Source organism: Sinocyclocheilus anshuiensis, unplaced genomic scaffold (genome assembly GCF_001515605.1).
Source record: "Sinocyclocheilus anshuiensis isolate Anshui unplaced genomic scaffold, SAMN03320099.WGS_v1.1 scaffold121, whole genome shotgun sequence".
Taxonomy (NCBI): Eukaryota; Metazoa; Chordata; class Actinopteri; order Cypriniformes; family Cyprinidae; genus Sinocyclocheilus; species Sinocyclocheilus anshuiensis.
In genome coordinates this window covers 628,783-639,335 of record NW_015539856.1, presented here as the reverse complement: position 1 = coordinate 639,335, position 10,553 = coordinate 628,783, and the positions used below count along the sequence as shown (strand labels likewise).

Sequence of the window (10,553 nt, the reverse complement as noted above, 5' to 3'; positions counted from 1 at the left end):
GTGTGTGTGTGTGTGTGAGAGAGAGAAAGTGTGAGTGTGAGAGAGAGAAAGTGTGTGAGAGTGTGAGTGAGTGAGTGAGTGAGTGAGTGAGTGAGTGAGTGAGAGTGTGTGTGTGTGTGTGTGTGTGTGTGTGAGAGAGAGAGAGTGAGTGTGTGCGTGCATGTGTGTGAGAGAGAGAGAGTGAGTGTGTGTGTGTGTGTGTGTGTGTGTATGTGTGTAAAAAACAAAACAGGAGTGCCCTAAGAAAGTGACTAATCTCTGTAGATTTTTCCTCATTTCCTTTGCTGCAAGACTTTTTCAAATTCTGAATTTGTATGTCGCATTTCAAATGGCATTTAATTTTTTTTTTATATAAACTCCAAAATGCTAGATATAAATGCAAAATTTCAAGATATAAGCATGCGATACTGAGATATAAAAGCACAATTGTGAGAAAAAAAGTCTGAATGAGATAAGTTGCAATTAGCCTTTTTTAAATGTATTATCATTATTATTGTTATTATTATTAAAAGGGATTCTATTGCTGACAGTTGAACTTACGTGATAATTATTTTGTTAGGTAATATGTTGGAAACACACAGAAAAACACAAAACGCAGTATTTCAGACCCAGAAAGGCAGATTCTCTCATATCTGTGTGTCTGTAAATATGGATGACATCTGAAAGCATGAGATTTATCTGACGGGAAATTAAAACGGAAGAAATAAAATAGATGGAAGGACTGACAGAATTGACTGTTTAATTAGCAGTTCACTTTTGTTCTTGCAATTCTGAAAAAAGTCACAATTGCATGAACAAAATCTGAATTGTGAGATAAAAACAAAAGGAATACAAAAAAATAAAGACATTTAAATTAATGAAAAAAATAATTTAATTCAAACGGACCAATTCAGATCATAACTTTCCAGGTTTTCGGACTGATCTTATATATTTCATTGTGTTCCACTATAAATCAAATGTCATCCGTTTCCAGTAGCTGTGAGGTTTAATATTCATAGCTGGTGGGTTTCACTGATTATGGAGGTCTGATAGTGAGGCGGTAACTGATAATGGTGAAGTGGGACGCTGTTAGAATAATCTCTGACAATGTGAAAGCGCCTCTGTTTATACAGTGTTGACCTTTCCCAAAACTCTCTGTGACCATGTGATTTTTCTCTGTGATGTGATTTTCTGTGAAATGGCAAGCTCAGCATATGAGGCAATCATGCTTTGAGTTATTTGCTTGAATTAGATCTGCATGAGTTATATCATGTTGTTTTGAGTCTTGAGGTTTAAATCTGGTGCTTTTAATTCCATGTAGTGAGAAATAAACAGGCTGTGCGTGTCTCAGGAGGGATTACGTTCTCGTATCATTTGATAGTCTGGGTGTAGAGGGAGATAAATGACCTCTTGGGTTTCAGCTTTTCAATTTCCTTCCTGTGCTGCTCTTCCTGCAACTGTTGAGCACACATTTTCTGTCTGGATTGAAGCTGGGGGCAGTTAGAGAAAAGTCATGCTCCTCAAAACTGCAGCAAGATTGCTGGATTTTACTTTTTATACTCCGTATATATTTATTTTCAGTATATAGTATAGTATATTCAGTATATAGTATCCACTGTAAGAAATGAATCTGTAGAATAACAGATGTACTGGCAGCTCATTAGCAGGACATTATTAATTTTACTGACATTTGTTAACTCTAGAACACAATGCAATGCAGTATAAAATTCAAAATAAAGGTAAAGCACCTGTAAAAAAAAAAATATATACGAAAATTACTTCAAATTAATATAGTACGTTGTGCCCTATTTTTACAGATGTCATAACTATCTAAAGAATTAGGGACACACATGTGAAATTTTAAATAAATGTTTTAATTCTAGAAATATAGCAATTATTAATGGAAGTCACAGAATAAAATAAATAAATAATGTATTTGCAACTATTTATCTCACTATTTTATTTTTTTATGTTTATTTATTTATGGGTCAAAGACGTTAAGATATCCGCATGAAAATAAATTTACAAAAGTGATTATATGTCCATAGAAAGCACATTAAATGTAAGTAAAGTGTCTACTTTTAAGGTTTCAAATAAGTTTTTGGAGGATAAAATGTCAAAATTTGGTTGAAATAATGTTACAGTCATTCAGTGTAACACACTATTTATGTAAACATTCAAACAACATGTTTATTCTGATGTGTACTTATTAAAATATATAAAAGAATAAGGGAGCATATTAAGACTTTTTAATTTGTTTTGGGAAAAACAACAACAATTTAAAGCAGTATTACACATTGTTTTTATGCTTAAACCCTTTTTTTTTGCAATTCAGAGTTTATATTTCATAGTTTGGGCTTTTTTTTTCTTGCAATTCTGAAAAGTACAAACTGTAAGATATAAACTCAGTCAAAACTCTGATTTTATATACACACTATTTATGTAAACATTCAAACAACATGTTTATTCTGATGTGTACTTATTAAAATATATAAAAGAATAAGGGAGCATATTAAGTTTTATTGTGTTTTAAATGAGTAAAAAATTCTTACTGACAAATGGGCAAAACCTAGGATAGTGGCACATTTTAGAAATGTAAAATTACAACTAATTAGTATTTGGGGTGAAAGTAATTAGTATTTTAATATGTCATAAATTGATTTTTGTTGTAAATATGCCTGACAAGATTGTTACACTGAATGACATTTTAGTGGGTCTCTTCTGTAAATCAGGGGAAATGTATGATATTTATTTTTTGCTCAGAAAAACAAAAACAAAATTGCAATTAAATTAAACAGAAAACTTTTTAATTTGTTTTGGGAAAAACAACAACAATTTAAAGCAGTATTACACATTGTTTTTATGCTTAAACCCTTTTTTTTTTTGCAATTCAGAGTTTATATTTCATAGTTTGGGCTTTTTTTTTTCTTGCAATTCTGAAAAGTACGAACTGTAAGATATAAACTCAATCAAAACTCTGATTTTATATCATGTAATTCTGACCTTTTTCTCAGAATTGCAAGAAAAATTCATAATTGTAAGAGAAAAATATATATATATTTTTTTTAATTCTGCGTCAGAAGTTGGTTTCCATTGTTATTTGTCATTTAAAGACACTCTTATCTTCAGATTATTCTCTGACCTTTTTCTCAGAATTGCAAGAAAAATTCATAATTGTAAGAGAAAAATATATATATATTTTTTTAAATTCTGCGTCAGAAGTTGGTTTCCATTGTTATTTGTCATTTAAAGACACTCTTATCTTCAGATTATTGTATTTTTATTTCATATGTGATTTCTTGATAAAATGTGTTGATTTCGGATTAATTGAAACTTGTAAATGTTGCTATTTTTACATTTCATTGAAGGTAAAAGTGCAAGACACATGTTGCAGGTTTCTAGCTGTGGATGTAACTGCACAGACAACAGCAACATTACTGTGATCAGTGCTTTTCTATACCAGTGCCCGCAGGCAGCAAATGAACGAGCCAAACTGTGTTTTGCATGGATAATATTAAAAACCTCTCTAGCAGCATCTCTACCCACGGATATCACTGTCAATCATTCGCTTTCAGGCCTTTGCAGATTTTTTTCCTGTTTTCGGATAGGAACAGAGATTACAGAAAAGTTGTGTTTATGTAGTTTGAAAACAGGCAAAATATAAAAATGTCCTATAAATAATTTTAATCAAAAGGGGTGCAACTTGTGTGAAGCGAATGTTTCTTGTGTTGAATTTAGGGCTGTCCAAGTTAAATCAATAATAACGCATTAAGGCAGTGCCATTAATGCAGGTTCTATTTGACGCTTAGAGAACTGAGCAGGACTCTTACAGTACAAAAAAAAATGTATTTAGTTACCACTTGTTGTACTCTTGAACCCATTTTTCATACACTAGTACACTCAAGTGTACTACAAGTAGTAACTAAATACATTTTTAATATAGAGATAGTATGTTAAAAGCACATTTTAGTTCATATTCAGGGTATCTCAAAATAGCATAGTTGAGTACACTTAGATATCTTAATTACTAAAGAATCATTTTTAGTATATTAAGTACAAAATTAGTGTGAAAAAATAGAGCACTTAAAGTAGGCTACATTATGGAAGTGCACATTTTTTTTCACCTGGGCTGTGCTAGGGTGTTTGCTTAAGGCGATCTGATTGGCTGACGCCTGCTTTGGCGCTTGAAAAGTTGAAGATTTTTCATCTTCTGCCGCAAGCAACCCCAGTGGTGCGACCCAACAGATCCACAATTCAGCTCGGCAATGCCGTCATGAAGTCACCCATTTAAAGTAAATGAGAAGCGTTAATGCCAATGCCTCGTGTGAATGCACCATTTTATCCTGCCTTCGTTCCTGATAAATTTCTGATCATTATTGCGTGCTCCTGCAATGTGTGTTCCGCTCCTGCGATTTTTGAGCCCACTCCCGCCCTGCAAACATTCTAATATCGTATTTTCATGCATTAGGGAGCCGCTATCAATATGCGGTGGACTGAAATGGATTTTGAATGAGCGCTCGCTGTTCACTTTCAATTTCGATCACGTGTACTCTGTGTAAAGGGAGTGCGTTTTACCGGATAAGATATTTGTCAATGAGCTCAGGATCTGTTGAGCAGCAAATCCTCCAGCATGGTCTTGTCAGTCATCTCTCCTTGCTCTTGACCCCTGATCAGTCAAATCTGACTCCCGCAGAAACAGAGCAGATGCTTTCAGTTCAGAATTTTAGTGTACGTTTTCCCATCTGAACTAAATAATTTTTTATTTTTATAAAAAAGCAACACAACAGTGGGGGTGGTGCCGCCGTGGACAAGTATTGTAATCGGTGTTCGACCAAACACCGTGTAACACCGTCTACCACAGCAAGTCTATGTAACTCCATCATTCTTGTTGATATATGCCGTTTTGATGCTCTTAAATGTGGTGCGACAGATCACTGTAGCAGCTTCAGTTAAAGTGGCAGCGCGGAGCACAATTCTCTTCCACTTTAATACAAGTTATAGCATGAAATAAACATGAATGAACATCAGAAGGTGTTTACAGATACAGTACAACTTACTGAAATGCATCCGGTCTCATTTAATGGAAAAGAAAGAAACTGAAAGAAAAGAAAGACATCAGTAATACAGCTTGTGAACAGTGTCACCTGCATGTATCTCTGGAAAATTATCCAGTGTTCACAGTAGGTTAGTTAGCTATAAAAAATACAGTATATAGTTTTATAGTTAAATATAATATTAATTATAAGTATATGTATTGTTAATTATATATATGTATATATACTCAGTCTCCTCAGAGTCATGTGTGCCTGGAGGGCTCTCAGTTTTGATGGTGCAAATAACTGATAGTTTTAATGGTGCATATCAGCTTGTCCAGAGAGTGAATGTCCGCCAAAGCAGACCAATCACACCTACGCTTACGCTAAACCCAGAGCTTCAGGCTTATGCTCAGTTCACGAGGTGCGTTAGTTCAAGTGTTTCATTAATGTGGGATGCAGCACTGTTCTTAGGAAGAGTACATGAAGAAAAGTCACATTAGCTTTTTGATTCTTGCTAAGGTCTAAGTTAGCATTCCTTTACTTTATAGCATCTTGTAAGTGCAACAACGGTGAAAGTTTCAAAGCAACGAGTTGAAGAGTGAACAGTGCTGGAATGCATGTTAGTTCAAGGGTCAATGATATAATATTCTTTTTCTAGTATCTATTATGTTACTAAAAAATACATTCAATAAAAACACACATTAAAAAGCATTTCATAATGATTTAAATATACCTCTTCCATGTTTTTAATTTATGAATTAAAGTTACCCTGTTTGTTTGGCCTTATGCAAATACATTATCATAAATATCATGCATAAATTTTCATTCATATTGCATATTCTTTTCAGCTGAAATGAGGCTGACAATTTATAATAATGACTCCCCAAAGCAGAAGCTTCCTGAAGGCAGCATGAATGCAATCACATATGTCTACTTAATTAACGCAGAGCTTTATTCAGCTGTGTCTACTTAAATAAATATTTACATAAAATACTGTCAGTTAGGTATACATTTGTTCCAATAGAATTCTTATATAAATATATTTTTAATTGCCCAAAATACCCCAATTAGTAGCATATACAGTACAGCAATATAAAATAATAATAAAAACAATTATGATTTTATAAATTTTATTACAGTTATGATTTTTATAGTATTTATTTATGATATGTAAAATGCACAAACAACCACTATATCAAAGATTCTTACAACCTTTTGAATCTTCTTTTACTCAAAACGTTTTTGAATTTGTTTCAGTGTACAACAGATTGTTCCCTTTTCATAAAAAAATTGTGTTTTAATGTGCTGTCTATTTTATTAAAGAAATACGATATGAGAAGCTGTGCTGTATATAAAGTATTTCCTAGTTAGGGGTGTACAATATTGACATTTTTTTTTTTTATTATTATTGATAATTCAACGATATTTTGCAGAGTGTGTTTTCGTGCTGGTACTTTGGCTGGTTTTGGTTTATTATGGATAAATAAATATGCCACTAAAACCACCAGTAGGTGGCGGCAAGTCCCTGTCTTTATAAGTGATTAATTGAATCATTAATTCAAACGATTCTTTCAAAACGGCTGAATCATTTCGAAACAAATCAAGGGACTCTCTTTTTAAAAGGATCATTGAATCAATCACTCAAATGATTTGTTCGTAAAAAGATTCATTCAGGAATTAAACACTGCAGTGTTTCTCTGAGATGCACAAATATTCTACCCCAGCTTTGATTGGAGCTATTTTTGTTGGTGAAAAAACAACAACAAGAACAACAGACAATATTGTGTCTAAAATGTAACTCACTCAGTATTAACTTGTTTGTTTGTATCACCTTTGCGATCACACTCACGCTCTAATATCTAGGAAAACAGCTGTTGCTTGTGTGATATTACATAACTAAATATTAAAACAAAAACCCATACAGGGATATTTTTTGCAACTTGAATTATAGGGTCATTTTAACTGTATTCTAATAGGCTTCATCACGCAGTGAATGCTTTTGGATGCTCTACATGTTTTTGTTTGTCTTTTGCAAAGTGAGTGACGTACTCGATAATGTCAGCTCGCATATTGCTAAAACAACAATTATGATAAGAAACGGTGCACTTCAAAAACCAGGATGATGCACTTAATTAACTGAAACAAAATGAAGTATGGAATACTGGAAACGTCATGCATTGCACTGTCGCAGCTTTAATTACGTAGCCGAGGGGAGGGTCTATCAGACTCCAAAACTGGATGACAAAATAACCTTCATAAAATTCATACTCTAGAGGGTGCATAGTGTAAATGCAAAGTGTATAGTGTGCCATTTGGGACGCAACTATAGTCACAATAGGGCTTCATGACATAGCCTAGCCTCATAGATGCTTTTGGTATTAATGCATATGAGCTGTAGATCCTTTCTCATGTTCTGGTTCCACCACACTGAAGGTCATCAGGAAGGTCATCGTATTGGAGGTCTCGCTCAGGCTGGCAGTAAGGTTGAGCTCTGGTCCTCTGCCTGTAAACGCCTTCCCTTCCCAAGCCCCGCTCTCACTGGGCTGGAGATCCACACTCTGATCTCCTTTCACACTCACTCTTCGGGCCCCTGGGACTTGTACACAAAATTTCACCCAGGACGAGGCCTCTAGCTGCCCTGCGCGAGGTTCAAACAGCACACTGCCCTTCTTCCAGGCTCCGTACATGCGTGGAAATGGAGGCCACTTGTTGATAGAGGTGTTCTTCAGGATGTAATCACACAGCAGGGGGTATCCTTGTTTTAATGATGTTTTTCCATAGAGGCCAAGCTTGTAGACTCCAGACTCAGGTAGGTTGATGCTTATGGTGACTTTGCTCCCATTGTGAGTGAAGAGGACGTGGTTTGAAAGGGTGGTTTGACTTTCTGGTTGATCGCCCTGTTCTTTAGTTAATTTGCAGAGGAGATCTATATCTTGACGGTTTTGGAAGGAGATGTCGCACTTTCCTTGCTGTGTGTAAACCAGAGCTTCTGTATGGCTGAACTCGAAGAGGCCGGCCTCCAGAGTCGTGATACCAGGACCGCAGGAACTGCTGAGGCCACTGGGAAAAAGCTCATTCAGGTTGACGGCACCAGCTGTGCAGTGAAGAAGAAAGTTGCCTCCATTCTTGAAGCTGTCTGCTTCATTCGCCCAGTCCCTTACAAACACAGATAGATGGTAGTAACCATAGTAAGGACAGAGAACGCTACATGTGAGTTGGTCGGGCTCAGGCTGAATGGCCAAGCATTTCTCAGCTAAAGTCTTATCCAGGTTCTTATGGCTCAGTTCACACAACACCATAAGTGGTCTAGTAGTCTTTAAGACTAACCTAAAGGATCCAGACTCTAGTGAAATAATGTCATTCCCATAATTGCAAGGCTCGAGTCCTAAACTCATCGCATCTGGTTGCAGGCCCCAGCACACGTGGGGATTCTCGGGAAGCTCTTCTGAAGTCTTGGGTGATGTACATTTCAGCTGGAAGGAACAGATCCAGTTGAATGTTTTGGGTGTGTTTCCAGCTCGAGCAAAAAGCTCGAGCTCATACGTGCCAGGCTTTGGGGGCATGAGGCGTAGCTTCATGCTCTGCTGCGTGCTGGTGAGAAAGCCGATGGATTTGCTCACTTCTTGTGTTTTTTTGCCGCTGAGCTTGGAAATCCGATAGGTGAAAAGGACGAGCTGAGGGAAACTCATCGATACCGTCGCTTCGCCGTTCTCTGGGACATGCAGATGGAAAAGGTGTCAATTAGTCACAGCAGTACATCAATTGATGGATCAATGACATGTTTAATATAAGCCTATGCGAATTTGCCATTGTACTATTTTATGGCTGATGTGTTTTAATTAATAGGCTAATAATGAACCACAAACTACGATCGTTTTAAAGAAAGGGGAAATCCAAAGACCGTTAATTTATTTGTGTTACAATGCGGGTAAAACATTTTCCTTATTCATATTTTTAATAAAAGTTCAAAGTTTAATATAAGTAAATTTGTCATCGTACTGTTTTATTGTATAGCCTTTTGTATTATTATTAATAATAATAATGAGCCACAAACTAAGCATTCGCTTGAAGTAAGGGAAAAATCCCAAAACCTTTTATTTATTTGTTACAACGCGGGTATGTCTGATTCGTTCTGTTAATAAAAGTTTTATGTTTAATATAAGCTACTTTGTCATTGTAGTATTGCTGATGTTGTGTGTGGGATTTTTTTTTTCATTAAGAGTAATGCCGAATCAACCTTAAGCATTAATTTTGTTCCAAGAATAGGAAAGATCTAACGTTAAATATCAAAATAAGCACTGCAGATGCGAGAATGCGAGATTGGTTGCTGCTGAGGTAATAGACGCTCTCGATCTTTCTCTGCTGTATCTTCGCAATGGCTGTAGAAATGGTCGTTAATTCTTGATTTGGGTACGGCACAGACATGTTACAGGTAATAATATGATCAAAAAGTCATGGCAACAACCGATTTCCTAAGTCAGTTTAAGTTGAAACGACTTTCACAATCAATTTGATTAAACTTAATTCATGTTTTACTGTTGCTTGTTGTCATTGTAGGCTTAGGCTATTTTTTTCTATGAATTTTAATTAATATACAAATTAATAAAATTAATTTTATTAATTTTTTGGTGCAAAATTTTCATTTATTTATTTCTAACACCGCACCCCCAGCCCCCCCATTTTTTCTTGGGCTACACGCCAGGGGGTGCTGCAGCACCCTCAGCACACTTACTTCCCGCGGTAATGAGTGTGTGCCATCAAAGTAGGCTACCGCAAGAGCAATTTGCAAGCAGACGCTGATTATGGCCATCACAGCTTCTCCAACTCGGCTGCACAAGCTCTAACAAAACAAAAGAAAAACTGCGACAATTTCTATACCGAGTTTCTGTCCATTTTTCTAATGCACATCAAGTTCACGGAAGGGAAATCAATACGGCAGAAGCAACATCTGCTTGTTTTCTTTATATTGAAAAAGCACAGTGTTTTGTTGTTATTATGACTGTGCACTAGGGCTGTGCGATTTGGGGAAAATATCTAATTGTGATTTTATTTGACAGATATTGCGATTGCGATTTGATTTGCGATTTTAAATTTGCAAAGTCAAGCTTCAGCTCAATATTGTCAGTAATGTGCAGCACAGTATGAGTATCATTTCCCTGCTGAAAAAAAAACAATAGAAACCATATAGTTTCCATTAAACCATTACAAAATTCCTTTTTGTTTTGGGCATTATTCCAATAGGAATTACTGTTGTTCTATTGGTTGCCATCTGCCATATTACATCCCACCAATAGAATCCATCAAATAGACACCATTATAGTTTGCATTAAAACCAATATAATTCCCATTATAACCCTGAAATCCATACATTTTTTTAATTGTGTTTTGGGAGGGGTTCTATTGTTTTATACCATTATAATATTGGGGGAAGTCGTGGCCTAATGGTTAGAGAGTTGGTCTCGTAACCCAAAGGTTGCGGGTTTGAGTCTTGTACCGGCAGGGATTGTAGGTGGGGGGAGTGAATGTACAGCGCTCTCT

General features: G+C 35.8%; 1 protein-coding gene across 1 annotated transcript in view; it reads right to left on the bottom strand.

Moving 5' to 3' along the window:
• Positions 1–7,393: 7,393 nt before the first annotated feature.
• LOC107684843 (kyphoscoliosis peptidase-like) overlaps positions 7,394–10,553 on the bottom strand; it is a 14,323-nt gene continuing 11,163 nt past the window's right edge. Inside the window, exon 6 of the mRNA XM_016481217.1 lies at positions 7,394–8,727. Within this exon, the coding sequence (XP_016336703.1) occupies positions 7,394–8,727 (1,334 nt within the window). The remainder of the gene's footprint in view (positions 8,728–10,553) is intronic.